Source organism: Diabrotica virgifera, chromosome 2, assembly GCF_917563875.1.
Source record: "Diabrotica virgifera virgifera chromosome 2, PGI_DIABVI_V3a".
NCBI classification, from domain to species: Eukaryota; Metazoa; Arthropoda; class Insecta; order Coleoptera; family Chrysomelidae; genus Diabrotica; species Diabrotica virgifera.
This window is the reverse complement of record NC_065444.1, coordinates 144,757,682-144,783,300: the sequence shown is the minus strand read 5'-3', so window position 1 is coordinate 144,783,300 and position 25,619 is coordinate 144,757,682. Positions and strand designations below refer to the sequence as shown.

General features: G+C 32.1%; 1 protein-coding gene across 2 annotated transcripts in view; it reads left to right on the top strand.

Moving 5' to 3' along the window:
- The window catches only part of LOC126880258 (arylsulfatase B-like), a 190,533-nt gene that overhangs the window by 136,948 nt on the left and 27,966 nt on the right, over nt 1-25,619 (top strand). For both annotated transcript variants that reach the window (XM_050644028.1, XM_050644027.1), the window contains one exon: nt 1,767-2,022. In XM_050644028.1, the coding sequence (XP_050499985.1) occupies nt 1,767-2,022 (256 nt within the window). The remainder of the gene's footprint in view (nt 1-1,766; nt 2,023-25,619) is intronic.

The following is a 25,619-nucleotide window of genomic DNA, read 5'->3' as shown; positions in this document are numbered from 1 at the left end:
GTGCAGAGCAGATACTGAGTATATACTACATTACAGTACTTAAACGTTCTATGTATATACTTAGAATATACTACCGCACTTCTTTTCAGTATATACCAAAAACATACTTTTAGAAGGTTCTAAGGAGGTGCTATATACCTTCTATTTATATACTTAAAATGTACTATCGCACATATTTTTAGTATATAGGAAGAATATTCCAAGGAAGTGCTATATACCTTCTAGTTGTATACTTAGAATGTACTATTGTACATTTTTAGTATATTGGAAGAATATTCCAAGGATGTGCTATATTTCTCAGAAGTATGTTTTCAACATCACCCAATCTCATCCTAGGTTCTACTAATATATTATATTTAGATATTCTAATTGCATATGAAAATGTAGTTATTACATTCTACAATATTACGTAAAAAGTAAGTATAAAATACATAAATTTTAGTTAGATATATGGGTACCTATGTATAATAAATATTATATGGGTAAGTAGGTATATATAAAATATAAGTAATATATTTAGTTATTATATGTGCACATCAAAATAAAAATGCTGCTTATATATTATATAATAGCCAAATATATATAATACCTATGTATGTAAATTACTAAAATTTACAGGTATCTATATACATACTTTTACTTACTAGGTATTTAGGAAATATTGAAGTACCAATATAAATTTATTATTTTCAAGCTGCCCGCAAACAAAATAAAAAAGTTATTTATGTATGTTGTTAAAAGTGTTTTAGTCCTTGTAGCTAGAAATACTTCGTCTTCGCTTCGTCCTAACAGCGTAGACACAAATGCCTAACTGTACTGGAAACTATTTTCATATATTGCCCTTGTTACCTACCCCCTTCCCATGTGCAGGTATAACATGCAATGCAAGGGTCAGACGTCAGAATGATAATGAATGGCCGTTTCCGGATTCCCGTTTCACGTGGTTTGGTGGTGGACCTAAAGCTTAACTAATTGTAATGTACTTAAAAATAAAATTATACGTAAAAATACTCATCTATAAACTAAAATCAAAATGGTATATTTATTTCAATTGAAAACGAAACGAGAATTTCTCATTTTTCTTCAATAGAATTAAGTTTTAAACTTTTTTACGATACAATTAAAACGGTTTAAAAAAATGAATTAGATAGTTCGCTAGTACCTACCAAAACACCTAAACTTTATTAATTATTCTTAACCAAGTTGATAATCTATAGGCTAACATTATTGTTCTTCCTATAGGTACATACGTTTTTAAGATATTTTAAAAGTATATACAAGGATGTGTTAAGCATATACTTTTGCATATACTTACGCATATACTAAGAATATTCGATTAAGGTATATTTTAAGAATAAACTTTTACGAACATTCCGAGGTACTACGTACCTACACGAATGTGCTCAGTATATACGGTGCAAGAAGCACATGCAAAGAACATGAAATTTAGAATGTTTTTTATGGTACATGCTATGCTTGTATTACATATACCTACTAAAAAGGATATACTTCGACGAATGTTGGTAGGCTATGCTTAGAACATTATCCGAACTGTTACGTGGGTAATTGCAAAGGGCTGTAACTTTTTTTATATGCACATTGCACATTTGCACTAAGATAAGTTAGGTTCGATCGAACTATTTTTGGTCTCGGAATATGTGATTTAATTTATGACCTGCTTTTTTGTTACACCCTGTATATTAGAATTTCTATAATACATGAAATTTTGTTATAATTTTAATACTAATGTTGTTTTATTTTTTTAGAATTTCACGGGCTTAGATTTTCGTGACAATTTCACGCCTCAGTGGTCCTTAGAAGGAAAATATGTTACAGAATTATTTTCTAAAAAAGCTATAGATATAATTCACAAGCATAACACCTCAAAACCTTTATTTTTAATGTTAGCCCACCTTGCGGGTCATACTGGGTCCAATGGAACAGAATTAGGTGTACCAAATAAAGCCAAAGCTGAAGAGAAATACAAATTTATTCAACAAAATGAAAGGCGATCATATGCAGGTAAATATTTTGAATTAAATGTTAAATACATAAATGTGTTAGATAAGTATTAAAGATTTTTGTTGCATAAGACCTGTCGACTATTTTAGTATTTTATTGGGAATGGGAATATACCACAATTTTACTTTAAAATAAGTTTATTTTGATGTTGTTCTAAAGCTATTTCCTTGTGGAATTTTTGTAATCAACTATTCTTAGTGGAGAGATTCAAGTATAGTCCTGAAAGAAACAGATAGTAAAAAGAGAAAAATCAAAGAAGTGACTCTAATTACCCCAAATGAAACCAATTGTGTCGCAAATTCCTCGGCAGAAATGGAGGATGTGGTTACCCACATTAAAAGAGGAAGTCAATAGAAAGAAAATACCACAATTAGTAAGTCAATAACATATCGAGTATAGTACATATTTTATATTTTAGTATTATTTATATATCATATAAAATAATGTATTTATATAAAGTCAGAATTTGGTCAGTTTTGGGAGTAAACTAAATGTAAGGCCAAATACTTACGATGTCGGGATAGTATCACGAGGTTTTCTCCTGGTTTTTCCTCGTGATTTACTATGGAATCTCTAACACGAGAATTTTACTGTCATCGTTGCATGTGGTTGTCTAGACAGATCACATGCTATGACTTTTTTGTGACGGATATTCTTGGGTTGGGTTTGATTTCATGTAATCGAATGAACTATCTTTCAGTAAAGTCGTCCCAGGAACGCAACTCATAAATATTGGCAATATCATTTTAAGGTCTTCTACTTTAAAATGTATAGTATATGTCTGAATTGCCGATATAAATGAGTCAGATTAAATTAAATTATTAGAAGAATTTTTTACTAAGCAACAAAATTTTTGTTTAAATTATTAATATTTTGTATTTTGACAACGACATCCGATGTGGCCGTCGAAACGGTAATAAAATAATTTTTTTAGTTAAATTGTGGCTTATTTCCCATTTAGAATAGTTTATTTTGATGTTTAGATTTACACTTCTAAAATCGTTCTCAACATAATAATTTATTTTGCTAAGGGTGACAAGAAACAACTAGAATATGTAGTAGAGAGGTATCAATTTGCTTAATGTTATCCTGAAACTTCCATTGTAATTTTTGCAACACGAATAAATCAGCTCATAGACAGCAGATGAGCAACAAGTTTTCCGTACAGGAAGGTACTATATACTAGGTTTTTTTGTGTACTATGTACCTAATACATTATAAATACAAAAATGGCCGTCACAGTTGAGACGAGAATTTTAGTTATTAACAAATAAGGGTCAAAAATGGCAATTTTTTCGTTTAAATCACTACAGGTAAAAATAGGGTAATTATACAGGGTGTTTGGTAAGGAATGGGCCATAGCTTAACCCTAGATTCCTAAAGTTAAAATAGGTCTATTTAAGCTAACTCACCTTAGTACGAAAGTTTTTTTCTTCTTCTTTTATGGCCTTTGGGAACTGCGCCCATTTAGCCAGCAACACTTCTTGAAATCGACGCCTCACCATACACCAAGACTATTACGAATCCATCTCTGAATCCATTACAAAAACAATCCAGAGTAGGTACGGAAAAAACTTTTCGCGCCCAGAATGTTCAGGGTAACTAACCACATACTAAGTGGGGATACGGGGTATTATAAATTTACACGACTAATTTTATAATCTATAGTTTCAATTTACACAACTTAACATAATTTGGAAGAATCCTAAAGTACGAAAGTTGATAATAACCCAAATACAGCGTGTCAAAGTTAAACTTTTAGTTTGTTGATTTTTGACTATTTCCTGACAGGCATGTGATAATACCACGAAATATGGTATATGGGGATTTTTTGGGACGAAAAACCCTAATTTCTTACCAAAAATTAAATTTTACCCAGAGGGCGCCACATACGTCTATCAGCGCTCATTTAATACAGTCGAACCCGCTTATTAGAATACCTGTTAAAGGAATATCCCGCTTTAAGGAATAGAAACTCGAGGTCCCGGAACGTTTTTTCTGGCCACCAATGATCGGTTATTAGAATATCTAGGTTATAGGAATACTTTTGTTTGGCACGAAGGCTATTCCAATAAGCGGGTTCGACTGTACCTTCAATTTCTTTATCCGCCATTCTACATAATTTTCAGAGCAAAACTTTTATTTCCCTTTTATTTTTACCTAAAAAAGGTATACTACATTCATCTCGCTAAACTCGAACGTTTTTGAGATAAACGCATTTTAAATCTACCATGCAAAATTCAATTTTTTGCATTTCATTGTAGTTACTAAAAGCCATTTGACATATTCTTGTCATACTTTGCAGCAAGTGTGGGTACTGTACACTCTACTAAATTATGCTAAACATACGTTTCAGGCTACTACTAGAGGCGTACGACGGGGGAAAGTGAAGGGTTGACCCTTCTCAAATTCTACGCTACTGGCGGAATTGCTATTTTAGTGCAATTTTGGATTCTTCTTTTTTCAATGTAAATAATATACTCGTCATTCCTAACGATAATGTCATTCGTTTTCGAGATATTTTAAGATACAAACGAAGTGGCATAATACATTAACCAAAATAACTGTGCTGTTTCATTTTCAACTTTAAATATCTCGAAAACTAATGACTTTATCGTTACGAATGAAGAGTATATTATTTACATAGAAACTATTGCAGAATCTAAAAATTATGCTAAAATAGCAGTTCCGTCAGTGGCGTAGAATTTGGGAAGGGTCAAACATTCACGTTCCCCTGTCGTACGCCTCTGGTAGTAACAGAAACGATTATTTAACATAATTTAGTAGGGTGTACAGTATCTACACTTTTTGTTAAGTATGGTAAGGATGTATGTCTAACAGTTTTAAAGTACCGGGTACACAGAGTTCATAAAATGTTAAATAAAGAATAAATTAACAAAAAATAATACTTTAAAACTATTTGACATATTCGTATCATACTTGGCAGAAAGCGTAGGTACTGTACACCCTACTCAATTATGTTACTTAATCGTTTCCGGCTACTACTAGGGGCTTTTACTTTATTTTTATTTACAGGGGAAAGAGAATGTTGACGCAAATTCTACGCCACTGACAGAACTGCTATTTTAGCATAAATTTTAGATTCTCCAATACTTTGTATGTAAATAATATACTCTTCATTGGTAACGATAAAGTCAATATAGAAAATAACCGAGATAGAAACGTTTAAATTTTAAATTTTGCTGCGAGAACCATGTAACCGGGGCCATTTAACCTTTTATTTTTAAAAAAGTACAGGGTTTTTAAGATTAAATTTAACGAGATTTAATAACCCCTGGAATTAACTTTCAAATGATTTTCAGGTGAACCAGATATTGTAAAAATTAACGGAGTTATTAAAAAAAAACAATATCATTTTTTGGAAAAATTTTTAAAATATAAATTTTGAACAATTTTTGGAGCATAAATTTTAATGCAATCAATTTGTTCGGGGGCTCAGTTGATAGATATTTGTAAGTACTTTTCAATTCAATTCAATTCAATTTTATTTCCAAAGAAGAATTTTGTACATTGTAATTAACAATAATATTATATTTAATATAATGCACCCACTTCAGGGAAAAAGCACACTAGGCAACTGAATACCTGTATTGTAACCTTAATCCCTGAAGATGTACAATCCAATTGTACAATTTTAAACAGTAAGTACTTGTGGCTGGTATAATTTACATACTCTATGATTGACAAAATACAATTGAAAGTGAGAGGAGAGAAGACCTAATCGGCATGGCGCAACTATATTTACTAGAAGACAGTTTGGCTAGAAAATTAATTTTTAGAAAATGTTGAATTCAATTGTTTTAGTTAATATCATATTTTTTATGGTTCTTTTAAACTGTTTATAATTTATTATTGTTTTTATATTTTTGGCAATAAATTAAATAGAGTTGGACCATAATAAAATAGTGATCGTTTTGTAATTGTCTTGCTGAAAAATGGTACTTTAACCAAAAGTTGTTGAGTTGTCCTTGTATACTTTTGATGTTGATTTATTTTTAACTTACTTGAATTGGAAAATACCCAAATTAATGATTGCTGTATATAAATAGATCGGACACTCATTTGTTTTAGCTCTTTATATAAAAGTGATGTGGAAAAAAGTTTACTTTTTTTAAATATTATTTTAAGAAGTGTATTTTGAGCTGTCTGTAAAATATGTAAGGTATTACTAAATGTACCACCCCAAACAACAATGCAATATCGTATTATAGATTCAATCCAAGAGTTATATAGGATACTCAAGGTTTTTTTTGAGAGAATGTCTCTTAATAAGTAAAATTTAGGCATTAAGGATCTAATTCTTTTTGCAACGTGTGCCACATGCTCACGCTATCTCAGATGCTGATCAATTATAACTCCTAAATATTTAATAGATTTAGTTTTTTCTAAAGAGGGACATGGACATGCCTGCACACTGTTGCAATCTGAACTATGAATTTTTAAACTAATATTAGTTGGCTGATCAGACATAGTGGGAGAAAAAGTAATAAATTTAGTTTTTTTATATTCAGACTGAGCAGATTGTGGTTAAGCCATAACTGTATCTTACTTATGCCAGATTCAGCTGTTTTACATACGCGGTCCCATGTTGAATCTTTAAATACTAAGACTGTGTCATCAGCATAGCATAAAATTCGCCCTGAAAACCCATGAATTTCGGTTATACTATTAATGTACACTATAAATAGAATCGGACCTAGTACTGTTCCTTGGGGTACCCCAACAGTAATCTCTTTAGTTGAGCTAATACAATTACCTATTTTAACTTTTTGTGTTCTTTGAGATAAATAATTACTAATAAGATTTAAAGCTATACCTCTTACCCCATTTTTATATAATTTGTTTAGAAGAATCTCATGTGATATAGTATCAAAAGCTTTAGCGAGATCCAGAAAAATTGCTAGACATTTATTTGATTCTTCAAACATTGTACTGTTTGATAAACAAGATCGATTATAGCTTTCTCTGTGTTAGCTTTTTTCACAAATCCAAATTGCCTTTCGGTTATAATTTTATATTTATCAAAGAATGTAATTAGTCTCTTTTTGAGAGATTGTTCAAAAATTTTCGAAAAACTATTAATGACTGATATAGGACGGTAATTGTCGACTTGTTTTTGATTACCGGCTTTGAAAACAGGTGTTACAAGTGATTCTTTCCATTGTGTTGGGATTTTTCCTGTTGTATAACAGAGAATAATGATATGAACTAATGGAGAAGCAATGTGCACATGAATATTTTTAACTAATTTCGAAGTAATTCCGTCTGGTCCTGGCGCACTATTATTTTTTAAATTAGATATTAGTAAAATAATTTCATTTATATTTACAGGTTCCAAAAAAATTGATGATTGTAATTCTAAGTCTCTTTCAAAACCCGGTGGTAATGTAGTTTTTGTAATACTATCAGCCATTTTTTGCCCAATACTTGTAAAATAATTGTTAAACATATTTGATTTCCCAATATTATTAGTTATTTGAGTTCCTTGTGTATTAATCAACGGAATATTTTCAAGTTGATTGTTTTGTTTACTTTTGCAACCTGAAATTTCATTTATAATAGACCACATTTTTTTATAGTCACCAGTACCGGCGCTAGGGTATGAGGTGCCCGCCTGCAAAACAAGCACAGGCGTCCCCTTGTACACATCCCCTACACACACTTGTATAAGGCTCTAGCATCAGGAGACATATGTTTGGAACAGTGGAACCCACATGCCCGAAGATCAAACCAGTCATACTCCATAATGGAGTAATACCTATCTGGCTCCCAAGCTGTACCCAGATTAGGGTATTAGGGCAACCAATTCCAATTATTTGGAATTTAAACAACATTTAAAAAATTAATTTTTCTATTTTAGTATTTTCTGTAACACTAGCAGAAAAAAAGCTGATTTTGGCGCCCCCCATGCAGAGGCGCCCGCCTGCAGTGCATCCTTGCAGGCCCGTTATCGCCGGCCCTGATAGTCACCGTTTGTTTCATTAATTTTAGCTTTATAAAAATCATTTTTTGTCTTTTTAATTAGATTACTTAAGTGATTTCGATAAGTTTTATATTCTTTGTCTAGTTCAATAGAGTAGTTTTTTAATAGTTTTCGCTTTAGATTGTCTCTAGTTTTAATAGACACTATTAAACCAGAACTAATCCAGGGTTTAATTTTTTACATTGTTCTTTATTTTTTCTTTTTATAGTTTTTGTTGAGTTTATGATGAAATTATTAACTTATTTATAAACTCATCATAAACAATTTGCGTTGTATTACTTGAATATAAGTCATTCCATGATTCACCGGACAATTTTACGTTTAATTGTTTATAATCTATTATCTGGGCGGTATCGTTTAAATTGGACAGCGGTTTATCATTTTCAGTATTAAAATATACAAACGGTGTATAATGATCTGTCATATCAGTAGTAAAAATTACAGGATGAATTCTAAACGAATTTTGTATTGTGCTATTCTGTCTAATAAATATAATATGGTCTAACGTAGTACAGTCGAACCCGCTTATTGGAATAGCCTTCGTGCCAAGCAAAAGTATTCCTATTACCGGGATATTCTAATAACCGATCATTGGTGGCTAGTAAAATAGTTTCGGAACCTCAAATTTATATTCCTTAAACCGGGATATTCCTTTAAGAGGTATTCTAATAAGCGGGTTCGACTGTACTTGATTTTTTAGTTACTCTTGTAGGTTTATTAATATAAGAAGTATAGCCAAACATATTTAGCATATTTAAATATATAACTGTTTCGGGAGAGTTTTGATTTTGTAAGTCAATATTGATATCACCTAGATGTATTTCAATATCCATCATTTGAATTTGCGAGAAATATGATTCTAAATCATTAATATAAGTATCAATTTTACTAGAAGGTGATCGATATGAAGCTGTTACACCAAATGAATACTTAGAATAAGTAGAATTTAATAAATATGTAACTCTAAGAAATTTGTTATCATTTATTGATATTACTTTAACGTCTGCATTAATTGAATTTTTTATGTAGATGGCAACACCATCACATATATTTTTTTTAGAATCATTATAAAACAGATTATATCCAGGAATATTGTAATTGCTTACCTCAAAAAGATTTCTCGTTTCAGAGACAACAATTAAATCAAAATATTTTTCCATAGTAGCTACATATATGGTTAATTCATCAAGATGTTTTCTAAGCCCACGAATATTAAAATGAACAATACCCATACCTGATAGATTGTCCGTGTCTCTCTCACCAACAAACTGTTCCATAGTACTAATAATATTTGTATCAATTGTTAAATTGTTATCTAGTAGATTAAGGAATTCAATCATAGAATTTGTTTTGATGGCATGCTTAATTACCTCCAGCTCGGCCAACCTATAATGAATTTAGACAAGAAGCCTTAATTATTCATAATATATTATATTGTAACTAAAAACCTAAAACAAATATTACTCTTTAACATAAATTAAATAACTTCTAGTGAACCATCATAACAAACTCAACAACAATTACTACGTAAATACTTTTTCCAGATGAGTACAGTCTTTTAAACTAACAATTTTATTATCTTTTTGTATGTATATTTTTCCATCCATAGTCCAAACGTTTTTTGCGCCCACTTTATTTATTGCCTGGTTTAATAATTGCATGTTCGTAGCACTTAGATCTTCTCTAACAACGATGCCGGTACCCTTAAATAATTTTTTTCCTGCATAAATTCTCTTTTTCATTTCATACGTTGTTAACTTGAGGAAAATTCCTCTATCCTTATTCTGTTGTTTTTGTCCAACCCTGTAGCATACTTCAATATAATTAGTTATATCGATATTTATTTTTGATTTTAAAAGCTTAATAATTTCGTCTTCTACCTTCTCATTTGATTTTTCTTTTAAATTAAAGATTCTGAGATTAAATTTTCTATTTGCTTGATCCAATATATTAATTTTTCCTTTCAAATTATGATTATCCGTTATCATATCCGATAACTCTTGGTTAACCTGCTTTATAGAATTTTGATGTTCACTTTCCATTATTTTTATCTTATCACTTAAGCTGTTTACAGTTTTTTCAAGCTCATTTATCGTTTTTATGGTTGCCTAGGTCACATTTGTAGTAATAATTTTTAAAAATGATTCAGATTTGAAAGCACTAATTACTGCTGCTTGCACTGCTTTTTCAATTTCTTCTTTCATTTCTCTAGTTTATATTTTATATAGAAATTAAATTCGATGATTTACAAATGACCAAACTGTAATACTAATATGACTTCAACTGATTTCACTGTTAAATTGTTGGGAGCACGGGCAAAGCACGTCTACTCGCTATCACACATCACTCGATAATCGACAAACATGTAATAAGTTTATGTTACAAAATGCATAATTTTCCCATTATTTAAGCTTGAATACTTAGATTTGAATACTCGCCGAAAAAAATATATATTAAAATTTCCTACCTATAACTCACTTTTAGTTAACACTAAAAGGTTTTTCTAGTAAGGAGATTATTTCATTTTTTATTAGCTTCAATTTTGGTAATATGTAATAACTTTTTTGTTAAAACTTATAGTTTTTGAGTTATTTAGGTATCAAAAATAGATTAAAAACATGCATTTTTCTCACAAAAAATAAAAATCTTTGATATTTAATAACTCAAAAAGTTTTGATTTATTTTAATAACTTTATATAACAAATTTGTCGGTCTTGACGGTCCAGTTAGCTGGGGCTCAGTCGATCGACAAGTTTAGTGGATTTGCGATTTGCGATCGCTGGTTCGAGCCTCAGCTAGGTCATGAAATTTATAAAAGGCCAACGCCGTAGTATAAAACTCAATAGAGTCTACGGCTTGGTCTGGAATAAACTGGCGTCTGATCGGCCTATGGAGGAGCGGTACGGGAAGGGATAAGGGCTTCCGGCTTGGTGATACTCCTCCATAGATCCCTACCGAAGGGCGTTGACGCCTAAGAACGGTGTATACATACATATAACAAATTTTGCTTAGAATTTATCCCTCTATCGAAGTATGGGGTTATTTTTAAGAAAATAATTTTCACCCCCGAGAAGGGGTGGCATCCACCCCAGGGTAAAAGCGCAAGTTGGCACCATGTCACCTTTGTTCCTTGAAATATCCTCTAACCACTCACCAATTTTCATGCAAATCGATGGAGGTTCAACGAAATCGGAGGTAATAGCTCATATTCACCTTCAGTGACTGCACTAATATTAGAAACCACAAGGCCCAGCGCAAATTAAACCTAAGCCAGACACAACCTGCGCCGGCGGGACGGGTGACCCGTGCATTTATTTTTTTAGCGTGCCGCATATTGAACACAAGCCAACCCGACCGTTGGCTGTCGCCGTAACGAATAGAGACAGGCAAAATCAGTGCGGACATGTAACGGTTCTTACACTGAGTATTCTATTTCTACATACCTTTATAATAATAAGCATAAGTTAAACACTGCATTTATTGTGATTGCAAAAAGGGTTCGCATTGAGTAGGCAACTTAAAATCGGTAGTTCCGTACTTGTAACTAGTAACGTTTTAAAAATATCTTACACGTTCCTAGTAGTCGTAGCGGTATGACTTTCGAAAATATCGAATTTGATCATAAGCGGGTGCATAAAATAGTTATTTTCCTAACAAGTGCAGAAAGTCATACTTTTCCGCACGCATCTGCAGTTTGCCGAACGACGCGAAGCGGGAGTTCGGTAAGCAGTCGAGTGCGGAAAAGAGACTTTCTGCAAGAGTTAGGAACAATATTTTTCTACAAGTTTTTAAAAAATGACCAAATCTTAATCAATTAATTTAATTAATATGAAAATACATACACAAATTAATTCTTTGACAAGGTTGTCAAAACCAAACTTTCAATGTAATTATTTAGCATGACGACGATCTTGGTTTCCATGACGATGATTCAAAACGACTGTTATTGTCTACGGATTTGATTTTCGAATATTATGTCAAAATAATTTTATTTCATCGAATTGTCGCGTTAATTTCATTAAAACAGGAACACAATAAGATACATTTGAAATAAAATAGTAAATAATATCTAAATATTAGTTTATTGCATGTATTATAATTATTTTAAGGCCATATTGAAATTTCTAAACTAAAACGCGTGCGCGAAAGTAGACATTTTTGCACGCTCGTAGAAAAAGATATCTTACACTGAGTATTTTATTTCTACATACCTTTATAATAACACTGCACAGCATAAGTTAAACACTGTATTGATTGTGATTGCAAAAACGGTTCGCATGTTTTAAATAAGATTTTTGCTGATTATGAATTTTTCTAAAATATTAAATAACACAAAAAATACAATTCACAACCATCATTTAATTTTTAACGATAAACAAAAGTCATGATGACAAGTTTGAAATTGATCGACTTTGTCGATAACAGTGTCATTAACAGATATTTTTAAATAACATGAATCATTTTCCAATGATTGTATGGATTTAAGAAATACATACTAAACAATTTTAATTGCTCTTGTAGACGCATAACTTTGATTTATTGGCTAAACCTACATTAGATACGTCACAAGAAATTAAAAATAATTAGCATGTAATAAATTCACCGTTTTAATCAGATATATTATACCTATTCCCTACTATTGCAATAAAATATTAAAACGAACAAACGAAAACTTGTTGAGTAGTGCTGATTGATACAACAGAGCAATAAAATGTTATTCATAAAGGTAGTAGGTAGTGTAAAATATATCGCCGCTTATCTGGTCCGCTGGTAATAAAGTTATCAGCATTTAATTGCAAAACGGTCTTCTTAGCTGGAAAATACTTATAAATATCATCCGCATTCATTTCAGATACTTCCATCTCGCAAACAAAAACACGTAAAAATAAACATCTGGCTGTAAGTCACTCGTCCCAAGCCCAAGAAAACTGTATGGTGATGACAAACCTTCCCAGGCGAGACCTGCGAACGTATGAACTGATTGTAGGATGCGCAGAACGGTCTACGCAGTCCGCCGACGCAGGTTGTGTCTGGCTTAGGTTCAATTTGCGCCGGGCCTAAAGAGCCTGGTCCCAATAGAAATATTTATTCCTCCGAAAAGAACTTCGAACTTTCTTAAATAAATGATAATTAAATAAAATAAATTAAGAGACATACTTACGTTATCAATTTATTATTTTCTCCGGACAAGTATGTCTTAAGTATACATTGTCCGGAATCAATAATGAATTGATGGTGAGTCATTATGGACTCACATATGCAACCCATTCAACATTTAAATGTTAATTGTTGATGTAGATAAGTGACATGGTTTATTGGGACCGTGCAAGTTCGGCAAAGCGACACCTGGTTTCTACGCTCTGCAATTTTATTGGCACTTTTAATTATATTGGCCAATTATATTAGTCCTGGTTACTGGATAATTGTCAAGGCCATAGTCCAAAAAAATAATAAGAAGAAAAAATAAGATTCAGGTTATGTTATTAAAACGTAAACAATTGTATGTAGTAAATAAAATTAGTTATTAAAATGCAGTACTTCAAGCAAAATACAATTAATTACATTTACCTTTATATAATAATTCGATACCATATCAATATTGTGGAGCAATATATAATTTTTCTTCTTCAACGACAGTATGTATGAAAGGTACGTCGATTTGACAATTTCAATTGACAATACGAATTATTTAAGAAAGTTGCAATATTTCTCCGCTATTCGCGCACGATCGTTTCTCGTATCCTTTCCAAGTACTTGCACACCGCGAATACAGTGGGTCACAATTTCATTGTGTTATTATTTATTTCATTTTTAGCTATATATTCTGGAGACTTGTATATATATATATATATATATATATATATATATATATATATATATATATATATATATATATATATATATATATATATATATGCTTTCTGTTGTTTTCCGGGTTTGACTCCGCGTTGAATAATTTTGGTTTTGAGAAAAACCATTATTTTGACGACGTTTCGGCAAGATCTCACTTGCCATTGTCAAGTCAGGTAGTTCCGCTTCTCGCTGTTGCTTGAAGTAGACTGAATTTTTATTCACGATACCACAGCATAATAAACGAAACCAGCAAGGACACTCCCTGATGCCGCCTTTGAAGTTGAAAAGTACAGGGTCGCCGTTTTTCGCGTAGTACATCTCAGTGGTGATGTGATGTGTTAGTTCATCAGTGTTGCCGATGTCACCAACTTTATTACTCGTGAGAGATTCTTTTTGAATAATTTCTGGAATTTATGCAAAAGATTAACAATACAATCGCCATTCATCGTCAATATTTTGTGTTATGTCCCAATTATTGACATAATTCTTACAGGCATACGTATAAAATTATGTTAAAAAATATTTAATATTATCAGAATGTCATAAAAGTTAAGTAAATCTGATAATTATGTACAAATCGGCAACACTGTCGATTTTCTACATTGTCTGGTACTACGCACAAAATGGCCGACGATCTGCGCCGTAATAGTGCGCGAACTTTTCCCGCCTACTAGTGTGTCACTGCTGTTGCGTTTTCTATGCTGTGACGATACCGTAACTTATATAGTTGATCCTGATGTATTTGCTTGACCTGCGCGTCTCTTGGATCTTGTGATTGGTCCAGTATATGTTGGGGGGTCTGGAAGGGTGACACGCGTAGATGTCGCTGCTTGATTTATTTTGGTCTTTTTCTTCAATACCGTTTTCCATGTTGTAGGAAGCCGTTGCGCATCATCTCTTTGGTTTAGACCGTTGGGATTTCTTTCGATTTCTATCGATTCTCTGATTTCACGTTTTCTTTTTATTTCTATATAGAAATAATAGCTTTCGTAAACTTTAATGAATCGTTTACATCATCAGGGTAGACTGTAATAAAAAACGATGGTAGTTTTTTGGTATAGGACCTTATAAATTAATATACTCACAGTAAGTTGTGGTTGTTCACAAAAAGGTGTTGTAAAAAAGTTAATTAAAATCATAAAATGTCTCTTGAATATATATATATATATATATATATATATATATATATATATACCTATATATATATATATATATATATATATATATATATATATATATATATATACCTATATATATATATATATATATATATATATTCTATAACACTATAAAACAGTGTTGAAATTATCAGGAATTGTGGTCTGTGGCTAAGATTAAAACTACATTTAATTCTGTTGAATTCGATATTTCGATGAGTATTTATTAATTTTTCATCTTCATCAGGAACAAACAACAAAATTAACTAACAGTTAGGTACAAACATAATATTACAATGATATAACTTACGAATTGTTGTAGGTATGTTATATAAAGCAATTTAACTTTAAGCTATGCATGTCGTTTCACGAGAACGTCGAGGGCGGCACTGAGTCAGGTATCTTTTCTCACATGTGTTAAGGGTCAAAAGTTCCAATATCGAGCCATCTGTTTAATATTCTGCTATTTTTCGAATTTTAAAACATTGCAGTAAATTTCGCTTAATCTACTTGTGTCTGATTTGTAAATAATTGAACGTTTATTACTGTTTATGTGGTACATCTCGAGAAACAATATTTTCTTATAATTGTTTTCTGAATCTAAGATCTTGATATCTGACAAATTAAATTGGTGTCCTATTGTTATGGAATGGTGTGCTGCTGCACAAGTATTTTTGTGTGTTTTACAATCACTTTTGGGCTGCGTTATTCTTTGTTTCAACCATTGCGATGTTTGTCCTATATACTGCCCATCACATTCGAGACAAGAAAGTTGATAGATGATATGACTCTGATTTAGAATACAATAGCATATCCAACTATAGCTTATTATCGAAGCTTAAAGACCAGACACCGCTTCTAAATCAGAGTCATATCATCTTTCAACTTTCTTGTCTCGAATGTGATGGGCAGTATATAGGACAAACATCGCAATGGTTGAAACAAAGAATAACGCAGCACAAAAGTGATTGTAAAACACACAAAAATACTTGTGCAGCAGCACACCATTCCATAACAACAGGACACCAATTTAATTTGTCAGATATCAAGATCTTAGATTCAGAAAACAATTATAAGAAAAGATTGTTTCTCGAGATGTACCACATAAACAGTAATAAACGTTCAATTAATTACAAATCAGACACAAGTAGATTAAGCGAAATTTACTGCAATGTTTTAAAATTCGAAAAATAGCAGAATATTAAACAGATGGCTCGATATTGGAACTTTTGACCCGTAACACATGTGAGAAAAGATACCTGACTCAGTGCCGCCCTCGACGTTCTCGTGAAACGACATGCATAGCTTTAAGTTAAATTGCTTTATATAACATACCTACAACAATTCGTAAGTTATATCATTGTAATATTATGTTTGTACCTAACTGTTAGTTAATTTTGTAGTTTGTTCCTGATGAAGATGAAAAATTAATAAATACTCATCGAAATATCGAATTCAACAGAATTAAATGTAGTTTCAATCTAAGCCACAGACCGCAATTCCTGATAATTTCAACACTGTTTTATAGTGTTATAGAATATACTTACACGGTCGATAAATACATCGGATTTCGAATCCAGTTCTGTATATATATATATATATATATATATATATATATATATATATATATATATATATATATATATATATATACATCCCGCTATCATTATGTCATCTTTTCATGTTGCAGTCATTTGGCATCACTAAGAAATACTATCATTTTCGAATTTTAATTCGTGTATGTTTGTTGAGCGCATTTTTTAATGCCCTGTATCGTTCTCAGTTTTCTAAAATTTTGATTTTAAAAATTTAAATTATATACAAAAATTTTTACACTTCACAGCCATTTTGACTTCCACCACATAAAAATGTGTATTTGCGATCTATTTGCCGTCAATCGAGGTTGCCACGAGTTAAAAATATCGAGCGTTTGAGGCCAGGTAGAAAAGGTATATTAGAAACTATATAAAAGGTGGGTTCTTTACCTGTTCGGCTGGTAAGGGTCCAAATATTTTACGAGTTGAATTGTGTTTATTTTATTTCATCTGTTAAATTATAATTTTCTCATAACGACTTAAAATATTTGTTTGAAAAATTAATTTTGTGTCATTCCATTTCAAATCACTCAATTTTGGAGCAAAAAAAAATTTGGACCTCCGATTTGTCTGAAAATTGGTATATAGCTTCTGCGGGACGTAAAAATAAGATATTTAAGGTCAAAAAATCTTCTTCTTCTTTTTTTCTCAAAATGTTATTTTATTCGATTTTACAGTGATTTGGTGTTTATTTATACAAATTTCCATTTTCTCTCGTAAAGTATCAATGGAAAACATAATATTTTAATAGAAGGGACTCAAAAATGTCATTATATGGCATTATAACAAGTTACTTTGATTCAAAACAAGCTTTTGATCAAATTTTATAGTGTAGAAAACGTTAAAATACCGTTTTTTTACATTTTTCTCCATTCCCAAAATGCATCATAATCGATTTGGCTGAAAATTTGCCCACAGATAGACAAAACATAGGACTTTAAGTGGTCATAAGGATTTGAATTATATTACAATACCCAAAAAGTTACATGCAATATTATAGTCAAAAATATAGGCGTCTACTGTAAGTAAAATTAACTCGAAAATATCGACCTCATGACAAAAATTGTTAAAAAGAAATTGTAATAATTGTAAATACGATTTATTTTGAACAATTTCAGTTCCTTCCATTTTTGTCGAAAAGTTAAAAATGGCGGATATATTGAGCAAAGCAGGTTCTCCTTTAAAATCAAGATGGCCGCTAACGTAACGGAGGAATTCATTCGCGATTTTAAATTTAGGCTACTATTGACTCCCCTAAAGATCAGAAAAATAAATTTTTGTGCAGCTTGGCATTCAAGGTCAAATGCTATCCCGACTGGACTAATATATACTTTTGAGTATGATATTACTGCATGTAACTTTTTTGGTATTGTAATATAATTCAAATCCTTCTAACCACTTAAAGTCCTATGTTTTAGCTATCTGCGGGCAAATTTTTAGCCAAATCGATGATGATGTATTTTGGGAATGGAGGATAATGTAAAAACGGTATTTTAACGTTTTTTACACTATAAAATTTGATCAAAAACTTGTTTTGATTCAAAATAACTTGTTATAATGCCATATAATGACATTTTTGAGTCATTTCTATTAAAATATTATGTTTTTCATTGATACTTTACGACAGAAAATGCAAATTTGTTTAAATAAACACCAAATCACTGTAAAATCGCATAAAATAACATTTTGAGAAAAAAAGAAGAAGAAGATTTTTTGACCTTAAATATCTTCTTTTTACGTCCCGCAGAAGCTATATACCAATTTTCAGACAAATCGGAGATCCAAATTTTTTTGCCTGAGTGATTTGACATGGAATGTACCTTTTACATTTTCATTTAATTTACTTACGGTTTTTGTTCAGAATTTTGAAGAAACGCTTGGTTTGACATAAAATTTGGGACACGCATAGCTAATATGTTAAAGAAAAAAAGTGATATTGTGCCGATATGTGCTTTTGATCTGGAGGTGAGTTTCGTCCGTTATCGGGGATGAAAACAAATACGTTCAAATAAGTCCGGAATTGGATAAACTGACTAATTCTAAGCAACTTCTATTTTATAGAGTTTTTCACTAAGTCAATACTTTTAGAGATATTTGCGAGTGAATATGTTCATTTTTCAACAAAAAAAAAACACGTTTTTAGACGGTTTTTCGCAAATAACTCAAAAAGTAGGTACCTACTTTATTGAAAAAAAAAATTAGCAAATAGCAAATATAGCTTATAGAAAAGTGAAAAAATGGTATATGTGTCAGGTCTGTAGACCCAGTAGAAGCAGAGTTATTGCTAAGCTTCGTTTTAAAACCAAGAGGAGTAGGTAAACTAACCCTAATAGCACACGACGTCCTCTGGACGTCGAAAATAGGTCCATTTTTGGTCCTAACGTCCATGGACTATAAATGGACGTCCTTTGGACGTCCGGCGTTGGACGTCCTTCGGTGGACTAAATATGTACGTCCTTCGGACGTCCGACGTTGGACGTCCTTCGGTGGACTAAATATGTACGTTCTTCGGACGTCCGATATTGGACGTCCTTCGGGTGGAATAAATATGAACGTCCTTTGGACGTCCTTACTGGACGAAATACGGACGTTTGCTGATCGTCCATATTCGACATATTATACGAATTACGGGATAAAATAGCAAAATAATTCAATAAAATATTAACTTAATTATGTTAATAAAATAGTTTACATCGAAAAGATAATTATATTTAATTCAAAATTGCACAGTTTAATATTCTAAACATGTTTTTGTTTTTTTTTTTGTAAAGTGTGAAAATCTTATTTGTAAATTATTTGTTACAATGTTTTATTATTCTAGTTACCAAGATGACATAAGTTTGCTAATTAATTCTAGTAAGCAAAAATATAATTTTTATCAATGTATCTGTACTAAAAATGAATCTTAAGAGCATCTTTTTGAAGTTGAATATACGTGGCCGTGCCCAAAATAGGTCCAGTCTTAGTCCTAATGTCTATGGACTATAAATGGATGTCCTTTGGACGTCCGACGTTGGACGTACTTCGGGTGGAATAAATATGAATACGGTGGACTAAATATGTACGTCCTTCGGACTTCCGATGGTGGACGTCCGATGGTGGAATAAATACGAACGTCCTTTGGACGTCCGTACTGGACGAAATACGGACTTTTTGTGGACGTCTGAAAATCACCCCCACTACTTGGTTCCTCTGTTCACAAAACTATAACGATAGGCGATAGATTTTCGATTCACCCACCGATATCAGTTCGAAGTTGGAGAGTTGATCTCTCAGTCGTTGTCGTCGTTAGGGCTCCCGCGTAGAGTTTTATTCATTAACCACTGATTTTCATAATGTAAGAAATTATATTATATACGAATTAAAGTATAATATATTTATACATATACTATATATTACGTAAAACTATGAAGACGCTGTTTCACAACATAACACAGAGTCCGACCGCCTCATCGGGCCATTTAGAGCATCAATGCATAAGCCCATCCAATGGATTATTATGTGCCCCTTTGACATAGGCGCACAACATTTTAATCTACCACCCTGAGGATTCCTGCTCCTGGAGTTTTTCTGAAGTGCCGAAACAGTCTATGTTCCTGATTCCTCGATCAGATGAGGAGTTTTCGGAGCCATCAACCCCAGACAGCTACTGGAGCTCCACGTTGCAGCCAGTCACTTCTTGGTAAGTGAACGCCAAAGAGGAAGCATTCAGACTCTGCTGCTACCACCGTCTGGCCATAGCCTATCGATCCCTGATGGCCTAGAGGACAAACTCACCGAGAATGATGGAAAAAAACCACCAGCCAGGACAACTGGTATCCAAACATTGGTATTATTTACGTTTTTTATTACATTTACATATTTTTTCATGCTCTTTGATATATATTTCTTATTCTTTCTGGTATATTTTTCATACATTTTTCAATCTTATGGGTGTTTGGTAAAAAATAGGCCATAGCTTAACCTTGGATTACTGAGCTTAAAATAGGTCGATTTAAGCTAACTTACTTTAGTACGAAAGATGATAATAACCGAAATACAGGGTGTCAAATTTAAACTTTTATTTTATTCTTGATTATTTCCTGGGCAATACATCAATTTTGGTGTTGAATTTAGATTTCTTGTCCCAAAAAAACCCCGCTTACCAAATTTCGTGATATTATCCCATGCTTGTTAGGAAATATTCAAGAATAAATAAAATAAAAGTTTAAATTTGACACCTTGTATTTCGGTTATTATCAACTTTAGTACTAACGTAAGTTAACTTAAATCGACCTATTTTACCCTCCGAAATCTAAGGTTAATCTATGGCCTATTCTTTACCAAACACTCTGTATAAGTACATATTTGTATTCTAGCCAATCTTTTTGATTTTCTATAAAGTATAGACTTCCTTGAATTTTGAATTACAATTGTTAAAGGAAAGTTTCGCTACCGCGGTCGCCTTTTGTTCGTCTTAACTTATTACCTTTACCCATAACGGTTCTTTTGTCAAACAGATTGGGTTGGTTATTGTACCTAGTAAGCAAAAAGTATTTATCTCAGTATTTTATAATCTATTTATAATATTGAATTATCTAAAGACAGAAAGCGAAGGCGGATGAAAAAAAATTAGACAAAAGTTGAATGATTATTATAATATTATAATATAATATTACACTATACAGTGAGCACGTAAAGGTTGGAATAAATTCATTTTCTCGAGAATGGACTATTTTGGAAAAAAATCCTGAAACATGTCAATTTTTATTTTTAAATTACGACTTTTTGGCATATATATTATACTAGTGACGTCACCCATCTGGGCGTGATGACGTCATCGATGAATTTTTTAAATGAAAATAGGGATCGTATAATAGCTCATTTGAAAGGTAATTCAATTCTCTATTCAGTAATATAAACATTAACATAATTATTTATACAGGGTGTCCAAAAAATTTTTTTGAATTAATTTAATTGACATAAAAAGAAGAATGTGCGTAATTTATTTAATTCAAAATACATTTTACTGCTATCAGAAGACAACAAAAAATGTTTATTTGGCAAATAAATATTGTTTTTTGCTTAAATTCAATATTAAAGCAGCCACCCACAAGCCTCGTGACAGTTTGAATATTTAATTTAAGCGAAAAGCCATGAATATTTTTCAAATAAACATTTTTTTGTTTTCTGAGAGCAGTAAAATGTATTTTGAATTAAATAAATTACATACATTCTTCTTTCCATGTCAATTAATTTAATCAAAAAAAAATTTTTGGACACCCTGTATAAATAATTATGTTAATGTTTATATTACTAAATAGAGAATTGAATTACCTTTCAAATAAGCTATCACACGACTCCTATTCTCATTTAAAAAAATCATCGATGACGTCATAACGCCCAGATGGGTGACGTCACTAGTATGATATATATGCCAAAAAGTCGTAATTTAAAAACAAAAATTGACCTGTTTCGGGATTTTTCTCCAAAATCCTCCATTCTCAAAAAAAATGAATTTATTCCAACCTTTACGTGCTCTCTGTATAATAAGTATACATAGATAGAATATCTTCTTTTTAAGAAATTGTCCATTATCTCCAAATGAGCAAGGTGTCGATTTGAAATAATATGTATATGTATAATATACAGCCCATTACGCACCACCTTAAAAATTGAGTATTTTTGATGTCTCGAATTTCCTAAACCAGTTGTCCCATCTAAGTGATTTTTTTAATAATATTATAGCCTAGGCTATAGGTTACCTCCTTAAGCTTGTCATGCACGGGGAGCTATATACTGTAATATATATTATATCACATAGCTCTCTATAGTAATGAGTGAGCCTGCACACACGGAACCATTAGTTCCGTGTCTCCAGGCTCACTCATTACTATAGGGAGTGATATGATATAATATACATAATATATTACAGTATAGCTCCCCGTTCATGACAAGCTTAAGGAGGTAACCTTGTAGCCTAGGCTATAATATTATAAAAAAAATCACTGAGATTGAACAACAGGTTTAGGAAATTCGAGACATCAAAAATGCATCATTTTAAGGTGGTGCGTTAATTTCTTGGAGAAGTGTAATTGTAATTTAATGTAAATAATGTAATATCCAATAATTGTAATTTAATATAAGATGTAATATAAGTTCCTTAAAAAATGTATTTTTTATTTCCCACAATACATTCTCCACAGGTCTAAATATCGTCGCTAGACGTCCACCGAACGTCCTCTCAGGACGTTAGATGGACGTTCGGCAGCACGACATTGGACCAAACTGGGACGTCCTATGAAGGTCCAATTGACGTCCACCGAACGTCCCCTCGGACTTTAGGTGGACGTCCATTGGACGTTAGATGGACGTCCATTGGACGTTTGGCAACGAGGCATTTGGACCAAACTAGGACGTCCTGTTAAGGTCCAATTTACGTTCCCTAGGACGTCCGATTAAGGTCCAATTTACGTCCGATTAAGGTCCAATTTACGTTCGATTAACGTCCAATTTACGTCCGATTAAGGTCCAATTTAGGTCCCCTCGGACGTTAGGTGGACGTCCATTGGACATTTGGCAATGTGGCTTTGGACCAAACTAGGACGTCCTGTTAAGGTCCAATTTACGTCCCCTAGGACGTCCGATTAAGGTCCAATTTACGTCCGATTAAAGTCCAATTTACGTCCCCTCGGACCTTAGATGGACGTCCAATGGACGTTCGGTAGCGCGACATTTGGACCAAAATAGGACGTATAAAGGACGTTCCTCGGACGTAAACGGACGTCCTTAAAGTCCGTGAAGGACGTCCTATGGACGTCCATTGGACGTCCTTGTGCTATTAGGGTAAAAAGACAGATTCACACCCAAGAAAGTCACTAGAAATATCTTCAGATACATCTTCTTTTTTGGTTGATCATATCGGCCTTTGACGGTAATATTGACTAAAAATCTAAAAATAAAAGGAATAACGCAGAAAATGCAAAAATCGCTGATAAAATAAATAAACTAACCTATGAAATGCCAATAGTGTTAAAATTTTATAAATGTCATTATTGTCAAAATTTGATATGAGTAAAATTGCCTGAGGTTGTACCAATTACAAACAAGGTTTACGGCGCGGGAAATTTGAATTACTCCTCTTGGTTTAAAAACAGACTATAGTGAAAAATAAGCTCTTATATGTCAAATTCCAAATCGAATATTTTAACGTGAAATAAAAAAAATGAAACACTTTTCTGGGAAAACTTATTACAACTTTTTTAAAGTGTTTAAGAAAACGTTTATTTTTATTTTCTTAAAAAGTTTCTAGCAGCAAGAGTAAGCAAGTTACGCTCAAAATACAGTTGTTCCTTATTTTTTGGTTAAAAATATCGTAAAAATCTCCCTCTAATTAACAGCCCAAATGGAATTAATCGTTACCACTTCACAAGTAACTTTATGTATTGTTTGTGTTTGTAAGTTTCATCAGTTCAAAGTGCTTATTTGTGAAAAAATTTGGTTTTAAAGTAAATTTTAAATCATTAATTTTGAAAAAAAAAGACTTTTTTCAAAATAACTTAAAAATTATTAGTGATACCAAATATCTTAAAGAGTAAAAAATGTAGGTTTTGCTTTTTTAAATATTTGGGATTTTTTGATTTTCTGGAAGACAAAAATTGGTTAAGATATGGCTGTTTAAAATTTGCATATACATACTCGTGACTAGTGATTCGTTAGAGCCCTTTCAACAAAACCCCTTTCAAAAATAAGCATTTTTAACCAATGCAACTTACAGATCATATACAGGGTGTCCCCGAAAATAGTGCGTTCCTTAAAGGTATAGATAGAAAGCACAATGTAGAGCAAAAAATTCTTATAATATTTTCAGCCGTTTAAAACTTTTATAGAACAAAATTTGCTTAGAATTAGAATTAGTCAGTTTATCCACTCCCGGACTTATTTTGAACGTATGTTTTTTCACCCCCAAGAAGGGGTGAAAGTCACATCCAGGGCAAGAGAACATATCGGCATAATCTCATTTTTTTCTTTGGCATCTTAGCTACGTGTGTGCCAAATTTCATGTCAATCCAAGCGGTTCTTTAAAATCTGGAGGTTTTGCGATATTTTACCGTGAGTGAATGGAATGATTGCCGTTGTCACTTTTAGATAAGAAGTAATTATCACAATGACATAGTCAGGTTAACTGAATTATATAATTATTGTTTTTATTATTAAATGTGAAAACCTAGAATTATCCATGTCTGTCCGTCAATAAACACAACTCCTCTGTTAGTAGGACAGAAAGAATGACAAATAAGGTGTCAAATGAAAGCCTATAACCAAAATATGATATTTTATGTGAGAAGTTTGACCTCGGACTGGCTGTTCCAGAGTTGCAACCGAAAGTACTGTTTTAAATTCGTCGAAATAGTACAAACTATTATTCAACGCGACTAAGAAAGACCAGAACAAATACATACTTCCGGTTTCATGCCTGTCTGTTCGTCCATGTCTGTCGGTGAACAAAATTCATCCGTCATATCAACTGACAAAAAGTTACACGAAGAGTTCAAATATCGACTGCCGGTTCAACTTCCGGTCACCTTGGGTGAAAAATTAGAACTTACGATGTCCAATTGCTTGTTACAATTTTTTTATAAGTGTTCTACTCTATCTATTCTGACTTTTTCTATAACTTACTTAGATCACATATAATTTAATACAGTTTTGATGTCAGGGTCTTCAAAATTTATGTGGTGAGTTCCGGTATGTGATGAATGAAAAACGACTCTATAAACAGAAGAAAAAAGTGTTCTTTAAAGTGTTCTCAAGACCTAAGGCAATACATCGACTCACAAGAGCGTTGTCACAGTAGCAAAAATTCGAGTTGGGGTTCGAATTACTTTCTCATGCGGCTTAGTCTCCTGACTTGGCCCCCTCCGATTATTAAGTGTTCCCAAATCTGAAGAAATGACTCGTAAATAAAAAAATCAGCTGAGATAATTGAAGAAAAAAATAACTATTTTT